At 40.4% G+C, this 20,411-nt stretch overlaps 1 protein-coding gene across 1 annotated transcript in view; it reads right to left on the reverse strand.

The window, feature by feature from the left end:
• The window catches only part of PON3 (paraoxonase 3), a 29,538-nt gene extending 13,333 nt beyond the window's left edge, over nt 1-16,205 (reverse strand). The window contains exons 1-4 of the mRNA XM_003407131.4: nt 16,069-16,205; nt 14,589-14,659; nt 6,391-6,446; nt 620-785 (exon numbers count right to left, since the gene is read on the reverse strand). Coding sequence (XP_003407179.1) covers nt 620-785; nt 6,391-6,446; nt 14,589-14,659; nt 16,069-16,142 — 367 coding nt within the window. The 5' untranslated portion in view covers nt 16,143-16,205. The remainder of the gene's footprint in view (nt 1-619; nt 786-6,390; nt 6,447-14,588; nt 14,660-16,068) is intronic.
• Nucleotides 16,206-20,411: the final 4,206 nt, after the last annotated feature.

Raw genomic sequence — 20,411 nt, forward strand, 5'->3', positions numbered from 1 at the left:
CATTATGGTTTTTATTTGCATTCCCCTAATGACGAATGATGTTGAGCATCTTTTCATGGGATCAATGGTATATCTTGTTTGTAGAAATGTCCACTCAGATATTTTACACATTTTAATTGGATTGAGTTATAACCATTCTTTATATTTTCTAGATATAAGTCTCTTATAAGATATATAATACGCAAATGTTTCTCCCATTTTGTGGGTTATCTTCTCATTTTCTTCATGGTAACATTTGAAGCACAAAAGTTTTTAATTTTGATGAAATTTATCTATTTTTCCTTTGGTTATGTTATTTTTTTTAATGTCACAGAATTGTTCTCAAGGAGCCCTTAGTTTATATGTTAAATTTCTAAGAACAGTATTCAAGCTGGCTGTGATAGCCAAATAAGAAAGAAGAAGAGCAGGAGAAAAAAAAGAGATCATCTACAGCCAAAGGTATTAGTCTGTGTTCTTTAAGGTAATGTTTAAATTTTTTTTAAAAACACACATCTTGTTATAATATACATCTTTATGGTAAAATACCATCCCCCTACCTTTACATAAATTTTGAGTAGTTGGGCATGTGTGGTTTGGATATTCTTCATTTCCCCCTTATTCTTATGCATCCAGGCTTTACCTTTGTTGATGAAAGTACTGATTCCATGTGGATTAAATGATGCTTTGTCAAATCCATCAGTGATTTTTAATGCCTGTGCCCTTGGGTTTTGCTCATTCAGGTCCATCAAAAAGATTTCTCCTGGCTTATCTGGTGCAAAACTTGGCATGCCTGGGTATTTTAATCCCTTTGAAAAACAGAAAACAAGTAAGTACACATACACATTTCAAAACATCATTTTTATGCCGAAGCTAAAATCTCGAAGCCAAACAAAAACACTGAGAGCTCTAAACTTCTTTTAGATTTCTGGAAGTTTTCATGCTGTCAGCTGTTGTCATTATCTGATCTGGGGAGCTACCAGTGTCATCTAAGCCTTGGCCATGCATATGGGAAGAATCAAGATAAGATAGAATTTTCAATATGAGTGAGTAGGGGTTAAGTCAAAGAGTACTGCACAAAAGACTCAGCTGTGTTTACTTGTATGAGTCCCATGACCTGCCTGTGCCTCAGGTTCCTCATATATTAAAATGAGGAACTTTAACTAAGTGATTGCTAAGATCTTTCTAGTCCCGATATTCTATAATTAACCTTTCTCAAAGCAGAGAGAAAGGATGTATAGTTTCATTTGATTGATTCCATTCCCAGATTGGTTATTGTATGTAGTAGCAAGTAGTAGAATCAGGCCAAGAATTAACATAGGGAGGAAAAACTGATTCCACTAATTTGAAGACTAGCTCTTTTTACTAGAAGGACCAGGAGTTTATCAACCAATAACAGGCATGCTAAATGTATCGGGCCTTTGCTCTGTCACTGTGTCAAAACGTGGGGTTGGTTTACTCTACATCAACCACAAAACTCAACGTACTTCCTCCCCCATGTCCCTCCTCCATTACTCTGACATACAACATTATCAACAACGTTATATTTTCTCTTGGACCACCATTTCCATTTATGCACAATTTAAAATCTCCCCTTCATATTCTCCTTCTGTCTGTCTCTCTCACAAACTTTTTTTTTTTAATCCATTTTTATCCAAATTTACAATAATACTGGGGCCCTGGTGTGCAGTGGTTAGGAGCTCAGCTGCTAACCAAAAGGTCAGCAGTTCGAATCCACCAATGGCTCCTTGGAAACCCATTGGGGCAATTCTACTCTGTCCTACAGGGTCTGTACGAGTCGGAATTGATTTGACAGCAATGGATTTGGGCTTTTTTTGGTTTTATAATAATACTATTATTGGCTCTTCCACTAGGCCCCCTTGGGGTAGTCATTCTTTTCTGAACAAACTTACCTATATCCTCAACCTTTTTCTTAGAACAGTTCCTTCCTTGCCTACACCTTATGGAAAAGCTGGCTTTCCCCAGGCAGCACTGCCCAGCAGAGAAGGTGTCTCTTTCATTCTTATGTCACCACACCTGCAGGAGGAATCAGCATGCCCCTGGCCACAAACCCTTGCTTCCAGACCTCAGTTGTATCATCATACATCATAACAGCCCTGTGCTTACTGTTTCCTTTTCAAATTCTGCACCAACTCCCTTTTCTCTGGCCTAGTTCCTACATAAACCAAAACCTGTTGCTGTCCAGTCGATTCTAACACATAGCAGCCCTATAGGAAGGAGTAGAACTGCCCCACAGAGTTTCCAAGGAATAGCAGCCAAGCTCTTAACCACTGAACCACTAGGGCTCCTAGTTCCTACATGGGGCAAGTCTAAAATTATGCTAAAAAACTCCACTACAAAGTAGTTATCCCAACCTCAGTCACACATTCAATACTGTTTATCAATCCTGTGTTCATTCTGATAGCTAACCTACTGCATTTCTCCAAGTATCTGTTCTAAATTTGGTCCATTATCTTCTAGAGCTCACCTCTTCTGCCTCTTTATTCTCAGTGGATGACTTCACCTCTGACTTCTGCGAAAAGATCATGCCATTTTAAATGAATTTCCTCTGATTCCCTTCTTTCTGTCTCAGTATTCTTTCTTCATTTTTATCTATCCTCTCCTTCCTCCCTTTTTCTCAAGGGAGAAATATTCCTCTCCTGTTCTTAGGTTAACACCTCCACCTGTTTTCTTGGTTCACTCTTCTCTAGGGCCTGTCTTTATTAATTATAATCCCTTTCTTTTGCTTTCCCACTCATACTTCATCAGAGGTCTCTTATTTGGCCTGCAAAATCGCTCATGTTTCTTCTTCCTTGAACCAAATCTTCTCCTACCTTTGCTACCTCTTTAAATACATATTTATCTCTCCTCTTCACCACCAAATTTCTTATAAACATCATCTGATCTTATTGCCTGATTTAAATGGCTTAACTCTCAATTTCTTGAATTTAGTATCTACTACTACCAGTTTATAGAAACAGCTCTATCAAGATCATATCCATGTTCTCCAAAATATCTTGTTTAATAACTCCTCTAACTATCTTGGAGCCTGGCGGCGCAGTGGTTAAGAGCTACAGCTACTAACCAAAAGGTTGGCAGTTTGAATCCACCAGCCGATCCTTGGACACCCTACGGGACAGTTTTACTCTGCCCTCTAGGGTCACTATGAGTCTGAATCGACTCGACTGCAATGGGTCTACTTATCTTTATCTGCATATCTGTAGCATTTAATGCTATAGTATACCCCCTTATTTCTTGTCAAAAAGTCAAAAGCAGAAAGAGTTTCCAGATAGAAGAGCTGATTTTCTTCTTGTTTCTTGGATTTCTTCCTTCTCCTGTCCTCACCCTTCCCTCCTCTCTTCTCACTCTGTATTCATTTTTCGTGGGTCTCATTCATAAGGTTTCAGCAGTTTCAGGCAGTTTCTCTGTACCACTGTCTACCAGAGCTCACCAAGGCTTTTAAAATATTCATACTTAGCTGTAACCTCTTTCTGTAACTGTAGCTTGCATTCCCAGCTTCCTTCTGAGGGCAGCTCAAAATCTTGTCAAAATCAAAATTCTCCTCTCGAATCCTTCTTGTTTGTATCTATTATTCTTGTCTAAGAGCATCACTATTCTTCCCAATGCCAGGCCATATAAGTCAGTCTTCAAGTCCACCTTTCCCGCAATAGTCAGCCTGTCACCAAGCCTAGTGACTTAGAGAATTTGGCACTGGAAAAAAAGGTCAAGATCGTCTAATCCCACACCTTCCCTTTTCATGTGAGGAAACTGAAGCCCAGAGAAGTGACTTGCCTAAATCATCAGATTGTTAATTGTACAGATCTCTGAAAGTAGAGACTACTTCTCAGGAAGTCAGCTCATGGCAGAACACCACAAGGAGCCTTGGGGACATGTAAGGATACTGTCAGCTAGTGGAAGGGCAAGATGCTCTGGAAATGGAAATGATCTGATATGGAGGTGAGGATGGGGCAGTGCAAACAAACTTGGCCTATATTATATGAAACTCCTCTGACAAACAGCTGCACACTCACTTAGTTTTCTGTTCAAGGCAGTTGGGTAAAAATTTAGGGCAGCAGCCCCACTGGTGTCTACCGATTGTAAGCAATTCTTTCGATATCATTCGCCACTGAAAATGGTGAAAATCACTTGGAGTTGCAGGCATTTTATTTAATACAGGGACTGAAAGCCTCCACTACCCTCATTCATGATTGCATGTGTTCAGCCAATGTTTAGTAAATATTTCAGTACTTGCATATGCCAATGACACACCAACAAGCAAGCACATCAGTATGGTAAAAAATTGCCTAAGCACAAAGGATGTGGGAGACCACAGAAGAGATACCTCACCCAGCAGAAGAGCGCTAGTGAAGACTTTCTGGAAGAAGTAAAATGCCCCCACAGGAAGACTTACACAGAAATAGAAGTTAACCAGCAATGTGTGAAGAAGGGCGCAATCTTGCAAGCAAAGAACAGCATTCAGGGAAGCACATAACATGTTTGCTACCTCTAAATAGACTAGAAGCACCTATTGAGTGGAATTACTCTCTAAATCAGTAGCTTCCAAACCATGTTCTAGAATGGCAAGAAAGGGCGGTAAGAGAAACCAAGGACAATGAGGACTTGAATTTATTATAGTGCAGAAAGATTAAAAATAAGCAAAGAACATGCTCCTTTGCCTATAAGCATGGGTTGTTAGTTTACAAAAACAGCTCTCTTATTTAGAGCTTCATGTTCTGTTTCTCATGGAATTCTTTGTGACGAAAATCTCTACTTTCTTTATAGCAATAATTCCGTGTTTTCAGTTCCAATGAAAATAAAATAAAAGCATACAGTAGGAATGACAAATATGATTTCCTAACAGAAAAGAGATCTCCTAGCTATAGAATAATCATTTAAAAAAGGCTATTTGGCATAACATTGAAAATATAAGTTGACAATAGAAAATTTAAATCAGCAAAGAAACGCTGTTATAGACAGCTTTGTGTTATCTTTGGTTTTGGTGGAAAAGTAAAGAAATGAAATCCCTTTCACACACAAGTCCACCACCATCACCAGCCTCAGCAGTTTAATCCACAGATAAGGTCTTCACTGTACTCTACTATAGGGAGCCCTTGTGGTGTAGTGGTTAAGCACTTGGCTGTTAACTGAAAGGTCTGCAGTTTGAACCCACCAGCCACTCTGTGGGAGACAGATATGGCGGTCTACTTCTGTAAACAGTAAATCCTTGGGAGCCCTATGGGGGCAATTCTGCTTTGTCCTATAGGATAGCTGTGAGTTGGAATGAAACTCGACAGCAATTTTTTTTTTTTTCGTATACTTTACTGTGCACCCTGAAGAATTTCAAAAATTCAGGCTGCTAAATGTTAGTATGGATCCCTGGTGGCTCAGTGGTTAAGAGCTCGGGCTGCTAACCAAAAGGTCAGCAGTTTGAATCCACCAGCTGCTCCTTGGAAACCTTATGGGGCAGTTCTACTCTGTCCCATAGGGTTGTTATGAGTCAGAATTAACTCACCGGCAATGGTTTTAGTTTTGGTTTAAGGGTTACTATATACGCCCCTTGTTTGGAAGCAAATATTTAGATTTTAAAATAACCTATTCTTTGGTGGTATTCTACTGGTGAAAATGGAATATTAGACAAGCAATTCCAGTAATAAGAATCCACATTGAAAATGGGATTTATCTTTTCAAAATCTATTTCCTGCTCCAAATTATAATTGATTTAACAAATACATGATAGTTTTCAACATCTTCACAGTATATGCATTTTTAGTTGATTGAAATTCAGTCCCTCATATAGCTTCCTGATCATCACAAAACCTGTGAAGATGGTATTGGGAATAAAGGTAGGCTGTTCTCTACTTTTCTTTCAAAGACCTGGAAGAAAGGGCAAGGAATGCAAGGTGGAAAGTGTGTAGGGTTTAGAATCAAGTAACATGGTATCATTCTATCTGCAAACACTTACAGAGCTCCAAACTCAGGCAAGTACAGTGAGATGAAGACTAGTTAGTGAGAAGACGACTAACAGAGGCTGAGGCCTGGCCAAGTAAGGTGATGATGGGGATGGAGAGCAACAGGACAGATTTAGAGACTATCCCAGGAATCAACTTGAAATCGATATGCATTTACTGAGACCCTACTGAGTGTACATCTGCCCACAGGAAGCTGCCCACCATGGGTCAGGCAAGGCTGGGCCTTCCTGTGGTGTCCTGATTAGTTCTCCAGAAGCCCGTTGAGGCATTTTTAGTTGACTGGTTTATGAGTCAGAATCGACTTGATGGCAATGGGTTTGGGTTGAGTTTACCAGGAGGTGGTATAAATGTGTAGGGGTCCATCTGGCAACTCTGGCAAACAACATTAATGCACTGTCTATATAGCTATTGATATGAGCATCTGAGGGGCACAGAAAATACTTACACTGGAGATAAAAGCCAGCCCACTAGGAAGTATATCAATATCTTCAGAGCCAGTTTCTGCAAAAGAAGTGTGGGATCAAAAAGATGCATGTATGAAGGCTTAAAAAATAAATCTCACAGTCCAAACTTTGAGTTTCTTTTGGAAACTACACTGACTGTTTCAACCATTTTCTTGGGAAAATATTAACTTTCAGGAATACCACAGGCATGCTACTCTACAATAAAACCTAAATCAGACTCCTCAAATACTAAATTCTTTTTTTGGAACTCCGCTTTCAGGAGAAAGAGACAAATAACTAGAAAACAAATTCATAAGCTAAATTTATTCTCTAAGTAACAACTTCCAGGGTGTGTCCTGAGCATTGAGCCTTATTCTCCATGCAAGGCTGGTCAAACAGACTGAGTGAGAAAATTTGGAAAGTCATCACTATGAAGCCCTTTCTGTCAAAATTCTTTCCTCTTCCAACTTGCTGTTGAGACCTAAAAACGTATTATATAAGCATATTGGAAAATTATTGAAGAATTGATCTCTGTTATAAAAGTAACAGGTCTAAGGTCAGACTACCGAGTATAAATAGATTTGAAAGAGTCAGTTCTATCTTCCTCATTGAGAGTGGATCTGGAGCATTACCCTGTGGAAAAGGGCAAATAATAGGTTAAATTGTGAACAGGATGAAAAAGGTGCTCCAAGTAGAGAGAGAGAGACTCTCACACCCTAAGCAGGCCGTGTGAAGGTGATGGGTATCCAATGTATCAGACTGTATTTTAAAAATATGGCAGCACCAATATATATCACAGGTACATGATCTCCAAATGTGATGTTGACACCCTTCTATCAAGAGGGAGGGGCCTCCAGATACCTTTGCATCTGCCTTGACCAATGGAATAAGGTGAAAGTGATGCTAGGAGATTTAAGGATAAGTCATAAAAAGTGGTAGGGCTTCCATCTGGCTCTCTCTCTTGCTCTCTCTTTCAACTTCTCTCTCTTTTGCTCTCTCTCTCTCTCTCTTGCTCTCCCAAGGCACGAACCTTGCAAGCCCTGAACCAAATGTAAGAAATCTGCCTTCTCTGAAGCTACACAGTGGAGGCTACAAAGAGTCTATAGAGACACACAGAGGTTCAGAGAAAGGCTTGGGGAGCCACAGATGACTCCAATTATCAGTGTTTTAGTCACCTTAGTTGGTGCAAATAGAACAGAGATGAGCTGTCCTACTGAGCCCTGCCAAAATTGTAGATTTGTTAGAAAAATAAATATTGTTGTTTTCAGCTAATGCTAATTTTTGGGGTGGTTTATTACACAGCCATAGTAATTAGAACATGTGGGAAAATGGTTACCTGGGGAAATGGGTTCCTAGAGTGCCAATGGGCAATTGGGAGAGCTCAGGGGAGAATTCAGAAAATAAAAATGGACAAAGCCAAAGAAAATGCAAATTTGAATCATTAGAATGGTGGACAACAGGCATTGAAAATTGGAAAGCAGATATTTAATTTTATTCATTATACTAAAGGTTAAAACTCATCCTCAATTAGTAACCTGAAAATTAATTTAATAAGAACTTCTATTTTCAAAGAATTCTGGTTAATCAAGTTTTACCTGTAGATGATACCTTCATGGCCTGAAATATTTAATGCTATTTCCAAATGGAGTAACACTGACATTGGGAAAATCCAATGAATTAAATTAAAAAATTAAAAAAATCATATTGAACACTGCTTGGTTACTTTTCTGCTGTTTCTCCTGCCTCTCTGAACACCCCTGCTTGTCTTCCTTTTACCCTAACCTCTTCCCCACCTCTCTCTTAAATGTGGATATTCTACAAGCTTTGCCCTTGGCTCGCTCTTACGGCAGAGCATCCATTCCACTGCATGATCTACCCCACTACCATGGCTTCAGCTTCCTCCAGCATGCTCTTGACTTACGCAGTCTCTAAATCAAGCCCAGATCTTTCTCCCAAGTTCTAGACCTCTGAATTCACCTGTATTTTGGCCATTTCTACCTGGACTTCTCAAAGTTAACAGGTCCCAAACCGACCTGGACATTTTCCCCTTGAATCAGCTCCATTTCTTTTATTTCTGTTTCATTGGATGGCACTTCTATTCTTCAAGTACCCAAAACAGACCTTTTGGAGTTTCTTTAATGCCCCCCTCTTCCCCAAATTCAATGGCTCACCAGTTATTTAAACTCTAGAACTCCCTCCTAGAGTTCTACAATAGGTTCCTAATAAGTCAGCTTTGCTCCCCTACAATGATCCTCTGCACAGCAGATTGAATCATTTTTTTTAATCTCTGAGTTGACCTTGTCACTCCCCTGCTTAAAACCCTTCAGAGGTTCACCAGAGATTGTTGTGTGAAGCCCAAGCTCCTTGGTCTGGGATCCCAAGCACTCTACATCTTGGTCCCAGGCTCCATTCTTGCAGTTTACACACTTTACTCCACATTCCAGTTGTGCTAAAGTACTCGTGTTAATAGCTTGTAAAACGTGCAGACTCCTCACCTGCATGCCTACGCACATGCTTCTCTCTCCTTCTTGGCACACCTGCACCTTTCCCACCACACCCTCACCTACCCTTGGCTTAGTACCTAAGTTCTTGGGGATAACCATGGGAGCCATGCCCTCAGCCTTTCCTACCTCCTTGGGGCCTGAGTCCCTTTTATGTACTAATACTGTCACCTGTGACTACCTCCATCATCAGATATTTCACATTGTGCTGCAATCATCTGTTTACTTATTAATTTCCTACTAGACAGTCAGCTTCCTGGAGACAAGGACCGGGTTTATTCAGTACTGTATCCTTGTTGTCGTTAGGCGCTTTTGAATAGATTTTCGACTTGTAAAGACTCCATGTGACGAGTAGAACTGCTTCATAGAGAGTTTTCTGGGCTGAAGTCTTATGGGAATAAATCTCCAGGTCTTTTTCTCATGCTGTACCCTTGCACTTAACTTAATGCCTACATTTTCACTGCAAAAGTATGCAAGAAGTGCTGGTTAATTGAATAAACAAGACAAACAAGTTTAGTTTCTTGTACTTTGAGTCTCGGGTTAAACGGCTGCAAGAGAGTATTAATTTCTGAGAACAAAATATCCTGAGTTGCTCTCTGGCTTGGCTTCTTATTCCAACACCATTTTGCATATTTCCTAAGACAACATAAACCTACCCACTCCTATAATAACAGGAGTAGGCAGTTTTTCAGAGAGGTTGTACCTGTTTTTATTTACTCATTCCATCTAGAACATGGGGAAGCTGGTACTTTGCATTCAAAAGTGGAAAAAATTACCCTTTGACTGCACACTATTCCCGTTCTTTCCTACCCCTGCCAACATTGTACCTGCTTCACAGGGCCCAGTGCATCTCAACAACAGTGGCACCTATGGGAATATGACACTGTCCTGTGAGTCTTCCCTACTTACTCATTAGCCTATGCTCAACTATCATTAAAACCCCAATCCTAAACTTAAAATCAGCCTCATGAATAGTTATTGCTGTTAGCCGCCATTGATTCTGACTCATGGCAATCCCATGTATACAGAGTAGAACTGCTCCACAAGGTTTTCATGGCTGTGACCTTTCAGGAGCAGACTGCCAGGCTTTTCTTCCAAGGCACCTCTAAACAGGTTCAAAGGACCAGCCTTTTGGCTGGTAGTCGAGCACTTAACTTTTTGTGCCATCCAGGGTCTCTGCTTTTGACCCGTTAATCCCAGTATTTGGTATAACTTCATTTCTTTGGCCTCCAGCTATTCCCCTATACACTGGAAACTACAGGAACCCTGAGAAACGGTCACATCAAAAATTACTACCAGTTAATATCATCATTATCATTTCACAATTTGGAGAGAGGATTCTGAAAGCCAGCTAAGAAAACAACTGGGACCGACTTTGGGGTGGAACCATATCGTGGAGAGTGGAGAAGTCAGAGAAAGGGAGAAAAGACTTCCTAAGGGAAAATAGGAAGATATAAATTACAAGGGTTATCCCCTTGATAATTCTGCCCAGGGCAGGCCCTGATAACGTTATTCATATTTCAAGTTCAGCTTTGGTCAAATGTCAAGGACAGCCAAAAAACTTCCTGGTTAAAACAACCCTTGACCTTCAAAGTCTTGGAACAAAAATATGCTTCATACAGAAACATCTGTAAGATATGATTCTGGAGGGAAAAGTAGTTCAATCTTCCAACCTTTCTTTCCAGAAAGAATACTGGGGAAGGAAAATTAAAAAAAAAAAAAAAAGAAAAAAAGGAAGAGTTTCTTCCACCAATAAATTTGACTCCAAATGTCTGGGTCTTGAAGAAAACATAAATCAGAACTTTCCGCCAGCTCTGTTACTGCCCACCACACCCCTGACTAAAATACTTCAGTGGTTTTCTATTGCTTATTATAGTCTTAATAGATATCTTTATTTGAATATTTAGCTTGCCCTTTTCAGAGTTTTGGTCAGCTCCTATTTATTAATATTTTGTTTTTTGGTCTCAGATTTTGTTTCCTGCTGCTGCAGTACTTCTTTCCTGAAGGTTCCATAATAAAAATGTGTTGTCAGTAGATAGCAAAGACAGTGTCACACAACAGAAAGTCCACAGGCATAGAAGAAAAAAACAACCCTAGGTTCATAATCTAGGCACGTCGCCCACTAGTTCTGGATCACTGGGCAAGGAACTTAATTCTTCCAACTGTCAGTTTCCTAATCTGCAAAGCACAGATAGCAGCACTCACCTTACAGGAGGGTTGAGAGGATGACACAGGTGTTTGTATAGGACTCAACAGCCAACAGCATGCTTCATAGACAGTAAGCCTTTGATAAGGCAGCTGCTTTTTTTTTTTTTGCTAGTATTGATAATTTTTATTGTTGTAACTGGAATGGCATCATATTTTATATACGTTTGAACTTTTTTGTGGTAAAATGTATATAACAAACATTTGCCATTTTAACCATGTTAAGTGTACAATTCACTAACATTAATTGCATTCACCATTTTGCACAACCATCACCACTATTCTATTCCAAATGTTCTTCATCACCCCAAACAGAAACTCAAGAACCCTTAAGCAATAACTTCCCATTGCCTCCCTCTCCCAGCTCCTGATAACCACTAATAAAATTGTGTCTCTATGCATTGGCCTGTTGTAGAAATTTCATGTAAGTGAGATCATAGAATATTTATTCTTTTGTGTCTGGTTTATTTCACCCAGCATGATATTTTCAAAGTTCATCCTTGTCATAGCATGTATCACAACTTCATTTCTCTTTATATACATTGTATGTATGTACCACATTTTGTTAACCCATTCAGTTGAAAGACACTTGGGTCGTTTCCACCTTTAACGGTTGTGAATAATGTTGCAATGAACATTGATGTACAAATATCTGTTTGAGTCCCTGCTTTCAAGTATTTTGGGTATATACCTAGGAGTAGGATTGCTGGGCCATATGGTAGTTCTATGTTAGCTTTTTGAGGAACTGCTAAAGTGCTTTCCACAGCAGTTGCACCATTTTACATTCCCACAGCAGTGCATGGGGGTTCCAATTTCTCTACATTCTTGTCAACATTTCTTATCCTCCCCCCTTTTTTGATAATAGCCATCCTAGTGGGTGTGAAGTGGCATCTCCTGGTTTTTATTGGCATTTCCATAATAACTAATGAAAGAGCCCTGGTGGTGCAGTGGTTAAGCACTCAGCTACTACCAGAAAGGTTGGACTTTTCAACCCACCAGCCAATCCCCTGGAGAAAGATGTGGCAATTTGCTTCCATAAAGATTTACAGCCTTGGAAATTCTATGGAGGCAGTTCTACTCTGTTCTATAGGGTCACTACAAATTGGAATTGACTTGATGGCAACAGGTTTAGTGGCTAATGATGTTAAGTACCTTTTCATGAACTTATTGGCCCTTTGTATATATACACACTTTTTTTTTTGAGGGGGAGGAGGGTGTCTATGAAAGTCCTTTGCCCATTTTTTAATAGGGTTGCTTGTCTTGTTGAGTTGTTATTATATATATATGTATATATATACCCACACCATATACACACACACATATATATAATATCAGTGTTGCCCTATTGACAAATGTCCTATAATCATGCCAGCTTGCTTAGTTCAAATATGCCAACAGACACAAGAAACATGGCATTTTTTTCTTCTCCCAGCCAGCTTCCAGCCATTTAAGTCATTCTATTTAAAGTATTTGGATAATCAGAACTTTGGCCTATGTCTTACAATATTAGCTAAAGGTTCTTCTCAGCTCTAGTTTAATTATACAATTTGAGAGCCATATCAGACCTTAGCAATCATCTTGTCTAACTACCCCTCTAACTTACTGGGCAGACTCATATTTTTGGAGTTTTTTTTTTATATATACTGCAAGTACGAATATTACTCAACAAAACATTAAATAAATGAATGAATATCATGTTTTGTTATTTTTTAAATCAAATTCAATCTGACCTTGAGCCCACATTTTACTAGGCTGATCAAAGCAATTACTGTGTCTCTTTGCTAGGGTGTGCAAAGATCCTAGGTTGTAGGCCTTAAAACTGGGCGGAATATTTTGCGAAGATCATACGGTCTTCATTTTACACTAGCCACCACTGATTACTCACTGCCATGCCCATGTGGTCTCTTTACATTAGATAGCTCTGTCACTTTCATGCCATGTTTGGGTGCAAAGTCTTTGAGATGCACAATGCAAAGGGTCTAGCCTCCTTAAATATACCTTGTATCCATTCCTTCTGAGGTCTTGCTCCTTCCCCAGAATGCTACCAGGCATTGGGGCAAGAGTCCTTGCTATTAAAAAAATCCACGTATTCTATCCTTTCTCCATCATAGTCCCTAGAAAGAGCTCAGGTTTTTGAAAACAAAAGTCAGGAAGGGATTTGTCTTCAGCTACTTCTACTTTTCTCACCCCCTAGCACAAACCTCTCCTGAGACTAAGGAGCACAAGGTTCTTTTTTTTTTTAGAAATTAAGAGGAAGAAATTAAAAAAAGAAAAGAAAAAAAAATCATGAAAGGCTCTTATTCTTTCTGTCTCTTTTATAGTAAGAAAAATAAAACACAAATTCACATCACAATCAATGATACACTGATAAATGTGGCACAGTCCTTGACCCCAGGAAGTTTAAAATCTGATAGGGAGAGTTAGAGAGAACACTCAGAGCTCCAAAATAAACAAGTGTGGTTGATGTCGTAAGTAAATTATAGTTGCAGAGTGCTGTGAGAGTTCAGAGGAAGGAGAGGAATTTGCAGCTGCTTTTCTTTTTTTTTTTTTTCAGCAAGGAGAGACAGAGAAATAAGTGGAGAGAATTCACGAGCAAAGGCGAGACACTGAAGGAACACATTCCCAGAACAGTGAACAGAATCTAACTTGAAGTTTTTTTTTTTCTAGTAGCAGTGCCAGGGAGAACTGGAGGGTAAGAACCCAGATAAGGAGTTCTGACAGTGGCTAGTAGATAAAATGAGTTTTGTGTGGAGAGACAGAGAAGAAAAATCATGGCAGCATGTCATACATGGAGTATGAGGGACAAAGGGAAAATAAACGGTCCCTGGATTCTAAACTGAGTCTCTTGAGAATGGGGGTGCCTTAAAGAGGAGAAATTTTAATGAATAGATGGTTATGAGTTGGGAAATGAGGAAGGAAATTACAGAAACATGAAGTAGATTTTACATTAGGCTGAGTCTGAGGTGGAACTACCCTTTGGTGCTGGAAAATGAAGGCCGGCAGTTTGAGAGTTTGGGGATGAGGCTACAGCTTTTAGGTTTATTTTTTAGAATTTCAGGAGGCTGGAAGGTTCTTAGAGTAAGGGCTAAGTCATATTCTTCTTGATACTTGCAGATAAATTTTGAAAGAAGTCACACTTGAAACAAGAAATGTCATCAAAGAGAGGGAGGGAGGGAGAAAAGGAGGGAAGGAAAAAACACACAAACAAAAAAGCAACACAGGCAACAGATATGAGATATCACCAAAGGGAAAGGAGTAGTCATTGACATTCTTCAAATGGCAGAGAGACGTTAGTAAGGAAAAGGACTGAGAAAAAAGCCAGATTTGGGCATTCAGGAGATCCATGGAGACCTTGGATGGAGTAGCTTGGGTAAAGTGAATGGGGATAACAACGCTACTATGAGGGTCTAAGGAGTAATGAGGCTTAACTTGGCACTCAGGCAGATGGTGATCAAGAAATTGTGCTGGCCCCTTTTGGTACTGCACATACATACCAATTCCCTCAATCAGGTGGCAGTTCCCAGGCTCTACTGGCTCCACTTCTCGTGACACATTCATTCTTTGTCTGTTGCAGATAAAAACCAACACTGAAGGTCACTGTACAACATCCAAAATCAATGTCTAAACGTGGCTTTCCTATTGGTTAGCGCTATTAAAATTCAACGGTGACATAACAAGTAAATTTTTGGAGCCTCTTTTTATTTACTGGTAAATGTGGACACTATGTAGATAATAATGCTAACTTCACTCAGTTATTACAAGATACAAATCTGATTATATAAGGAAAATACTTTGCTGCCCAAATAAAGGACAAAATTTAATAGTATCCTCATTGAACAATATTATTAATTTAAATATACAAAATAACATTCTCTAGTTTGCCAACGTACTATTATAAATATGCACTTTCCCCCCGAACCCCAATATTTTGCTTTTTGAACCCCTCAACTGCCTTCCCCCAAATCAATAGGGTCTCCCAATAGCTATATCCTTTAACTTTTACTTTAGCTTTATTTTCTTAATTTTATACTGACTTACTTTACAAGTACATAAATTCATTAACCTGACCACAATCTAAGCAATTGGCCAAATTATTTTTCAATATAGTCTTCTTGTTCTCACATTGAAACACTCTTCTAAATACAGGGATAATTTTTTCAACTTCTATTAAACTGTGTTCAGAAAGACTTATACTTACTGTCACTTCGAAAAATACCTCTTAATCTTTTTTTTAAATGATTCACTTGGGTACACAGGTAGCAAATATAATAATAAATACTCTCAAGCTGGACTAGAAATTATTGCCAAAAGGCATTAGGCACCTTAAGAAATTCTCGATGTAAAACCTGGAGGATACCAGATTCTACTTAGGGAAATAAATAAAAACAATACGAAGACAACCGAAAGCTAGTAGAGGCTTTAGAGTCACTCAGGGTTGCATATCATCACTTAATATTTCTGCTTTCGAGCCCAGTATTGACTTTTCCTGAGGCATTTCTGAGATGGATATTACCACCTGATCTTCCGCTTAAAAAGGCTGGATACCCAGAATATGCCGGATCCCTCCTGCTCATTTCCCCCCTGTCTGGCTAGCTCTTTTAATCTTGGAGGGTTCTGTAACCGAGTACTTCTCAGTGGTTAACCAGGCTTGGGCAAAGCCTGTGTCAGCCATAAACACGCAGCTGGGAGCCTGGTCTCCTCCCCCACGGCCAACACTTCCAAGCTGGAAGTTTAAGTTGGAAGTTTGTTTCCGCACGAGCGGAATGGCAAGGGCGACCTGAGACAGGGGATATGACTTTCAGAAAATAAACGGGGGCACCCTCTTAGAAAGTACAACAGTCCACTTTCCACAAAGGAAGCTTCCCAAGGGATCGGAGAGGAGTGAGGCCTCGAGGGGGCACCGGGCAGCCCTTGACCAACTTGGAAGAGGCCAGAAAGGGGGCAGAAGAAGCCCCCACCAAAATGCCAACTCACCTAAACGCCAATAGCCTCTCCCCAATCAGGGCCAGGCCGACCCCCAGCAGGGTCAGCGCCACCAGCTTCCCCATGGTCTAGGGGTGCCAGGCTGCGGCGAACCGACTCGGGGCGCTGCTTGAGGGCGCTGCTGGCAGGCAGGCTCCTCAGCCGGTTGGTGCCCGCCGGCCCCGCCCACTGGCCTCTCCCGGGACCGATGCGCGGCCCGGGCGGTGCTGCTCTGCGCAGGGATTCCCGCCAGTTCTCCGCTGTTTGGGGTTCAAGGCCAACTTTCAAGATTCAAGATCTGAAAGTTTAAAAGTTCCGCCCAACCTCCTTCCCCCCTTCAAGGCTGAACTCCCAGAGAGGGAGCCGGGAGAAGGTCTGGCGTTCTCTGGCAGCTTTGGCATCAACACATCAGCTGGTGGGACGGTGGAGGGGACTTGCTGTTAACAGTCGCAGCATTCTACCTGAGCTCCTTAAATCGACGGGGGGGCGGGGGGAAGGAGGGGTGAAAGAGCAGAGTGGCGGGGAGCTTGAGTTCAGAACCCGGAACTTCGAGCTTCTGGACCGACCACCGGTTATGAGTTGAGATACAGAAATGCGCTCGAGCTACACGGAGGCGTCGAGGGAAGGGATAATTGAAGCGAAGAGCTTCTCCAAGATTTAGGGCACCGGACCTTGTCTCATGGCCTCCATGCCCTACCTGAATGTCGAAAACGGGGCGTACCAAGTTAATCTTTGTGAATACCATTATCTGCCCCCATTGTTGATGGGATTAACAAAAAAATTAGAGGGAGAGAAGGAAAGGAAATAAGATAGGAAAAAGGAAGATGAGCAGGGTTCCTTGGTAGGTTAGGCTTTCAAAAGACTTGATCTTTGTCCTAGGCCTTCAGTTCCTCTAGGCGAGAAATGCCCTTTCCGCTTTCATAATGAAGATCACCTTGGAGGGAAGGGGCTGGACCAATGGCAGATGATGGGGAAAATTTGAGGAGTTTGAGCACAGCAAGGTAGAATCTTCAAGCATGATCCGTTTTTATTTACCAACAGAAAGAAATGGTAGCCCTACTGAGTTTAAGCATAAATATTTCTTGTTGAGAGACCAAGGTTTACTAGACCTGGAGATATTAAAAAATTTGGTCCCTACCTATGGGATACATAATTATAGTATGAATACATAATTACACTGTGAGTAATGAAGCCTAACACTTAACACAGCTCACACTAATTCAAAGTTTAGAATTTTGAACTTTTCATATGTTAATGATTTTAATTCTCAGAACAACCTCCGAGGTAGGTAACATTATCCCAGTTTTATAGGTAAGAAACTGAGGAACAGAGTGGTTGAGTAACTTGCTCTAGGTCACTCAGTGGCAGAGCCAAGCAGTCTGGCTCCAAAGCCTGTGCCCTTAACAGTGCTGCCTCCACCATGCTACCTCTGTTAAAGCTAAGGAAGATGGATTGTCCTAAAAGAACACTGTAAAACCTATAGATTTTTAAAAGAATTTTTAACTTGATTAATTTTAAAAGAGGATGAATTTGATGTTGTTTTCACTAGGACTTAAGAGGAAAGATATGACAAAGAGAGGAGGGCCCTGGAGCTGTGGGGCCAAGAGTGTGGTACAGGTGTGTGTGCAGAATTTGGGCTTGGGAGCCAAGTCACTGGGTTTGGATCCAGCTTGGAAAAGCTTACTCTTTTAAGCTACAGATTGTTCTTCTGTAAAATATCATCCACCTCATAAATTCCTTATATGAGTGTAAAGTTCTCAGCACTGTGCTTGCTACATTGTAAGAGGTCAATAAACATAATTATTAAGTCTGAGCCACCCTGGTGGTGCTGTGGTTAAGCATCTGGCTGCTAACCAAAAGGTAGGCAGTTTGAATCTACCAGCTGCCCCTTGAAAACCCGATGGAGCAGTTCTACTCTGTCCTATAGGGTTGCTATGAGTCAGAATAAACTTGGCACTAATGGATATTAAGTCTGAAACTCCATGTGAGATTGTAGGCTCAGTTGTGGGGAGAGGTCCCATGCCATTTATCACTGGGTCTTCCAGTGCCAGCCATAGCACCTTGCACTTAATAGTTGCTCAATAAATATCGATTAGATTGATGGATACAAAGTATGGACTTGGGAGAAGGAAAAAATGGAAAAATAAAAAAAATGGAATGCTCAACAACAAAAAGACAAACAGCCCAATTAAAAAATGGACAAAGGACTTGAATAGACGTTTCTCCAAAGAAGATATATAAATGGTCAATAAGCACATGAAAATATGCTCAACATCATTAGTCATAAGGGAAATGCAAATTATAATCAGGAGATACCACTTCACACCCACTAGAATAGCCATTATAAAAATAAAGGGGGAGGGAGGTGTAACGTTGTGAGGACGTAGAGAAATTGGAACACCTGTGCATTGCTGTGGGTATGTAAAATGGCGCTGCTGCTACGAAAAGTACTGTGGCAGTTTTTCATATCACCCAGCAATCCCACTCCTAGGTATATACCCAAAAGACTTGAAAGCAGGGATTCCAACAGACAGTTGTACATCAGTGTTCACTGCAATATTATTCACAATAGTCAAAGGTAGTAACAGCCCAAGTGTCCTTCAACTGATGAATGCATTAATGGTGCAGTGGTTAGGAACTCGGCTGCTAACCAAGTGGTAAGCAGTAGGAATACACCACCACTCCTTGAAAACCCTATGGGACAGTTCTACTCTGTCGTATGGGGTCGCTGTGAGTCAGAATCAACTGATGGCAAAAGGTTTTTAATGGGTATACACATACAAATGGATATTCTTCAGCCATAAAGAGAAATGAAGTTCTGATACATGCTATGACAAGGATGAACCTTGAAAACATTATGCTGAGTGAAATAAGTTAGACACAAAATACTGTATGATTCCACTTATATGAAATATCTAGAATAGGTGAATGGGAACAAACGCAAACAAAAGTTTATAAGTGGTTATCAGGGGCTAGGGATGGAGCGGGGACTTATTGCTTAAGGATTACTGGGTTTCTATTTGGGACACTGAAAACTTTTGAAAATAGGGGTGATTGTTATACAACATGGTGAATGTAATTAATGTCAGTGAATTATACACTTAAAAATGGCTAAAATTGCAAATTTTTGTTATATGTATTTACCACAATAATATTATTTTTAAAGAAGAAATGGCGTAGAAGAGAAAATAGTAATAATCATACTATATGCTAAATGCTTTACATGCTCTATCACATTATGTTTTTGTTATCCTTATGTCTTAGTCACTAATGCTGCTGTAACAGAAATACCACAAATGGACGGCTTTAACAAAGAGAAATTTATTTCCTCACAGTCAAGTAGGCTAAAAGTCCAAATTCAGGGCGTCAGCTCCGGGAGAAGACACATTCTCTGTCGGCCTTCTCATCAATGTTCCCTGGGACTAGGATCTTCTCCGCCCAGGGACCTTGGGTCCAAAGGATACGCTCTGCTCCCAGCACTGCTTTCCTGGTGGTATGAGGTCCCTCTCTCTCTGCTCGCCTCTCTTGTATCTCAAGAGATTGCCTCAAGAACACAATTGAATCTTGTAGATTGAGTCCTGCCTCACTAACGCAACTGCCACCCATCCTCCCTCATTAACATCGTAGAGGCAGGGTTTACAACACACAGGAAAATCACACAATACCGGGAATCATGGCCCAGCCAAACTGATGCACACATTTTTGGGGGGACATAATTCAATCCACGACACCTCGTTTTACAAATAAGGAAAGTGAAGCTTGGAGAGGTCAAGTAATAACTCACTTGAGGTTATATAACTAAGAAATGTTACAGCATCCATTTGGACTCCAGTTAAGTGACTCCAGGGTTCATGTTCCTCATATTGCTTGTTGCCTCTCAACACAGCATGAAGAAGGTAGGAAGGGAAGAGGCAGATTTGGAGGCAAGTGATTGAGTGAGCTGTGTTATCTGTAATTCGTTTAAAAATTCTTCATTTTAGCCAGAGGGATATGTGTATGTGTACATTAACTTTAAACCTGAGAGTGGTTAGTTACCATCTGAATATGATAATAAATAATGCACAACCCCAGCATGGTTAGTTAGAATTGAATTTCAGACTCTGGAGGCTGCCCTATCAAGTGACATCATCTGAATCTGCACATGGACAGTTCATTCATTTGTACAAGAGATTAGAAATAATTATTCATAGTGAAACAGGTTTTGTCTGAAGTACGTGGATGGGCAAGATACATTGTACAAGTAGCTCTAGAACCCTGTTGGGTGCTGTGTTCATATGACTAACCAAAGAAGATTATTTTCTGATCTGTCGCTGTTGTTGTTAGGTGCCATGGAGTTGCTTCTGACTCATAGTGAC

Source organism: Loxodonta africana, chromosome 8 (genome assembly GCF_030014295.1).
Source record: "Loxodonta africana isolate mLoxAfr1 chromosome 8, mLoxAfr1.hap2, whole genome shotgun sequence".
NCBI lineage: Eukaryota > Metazoa > Chordata > Mammalia > Proboscidea > Elephantidae > Loxodonta > Loxodonta africana.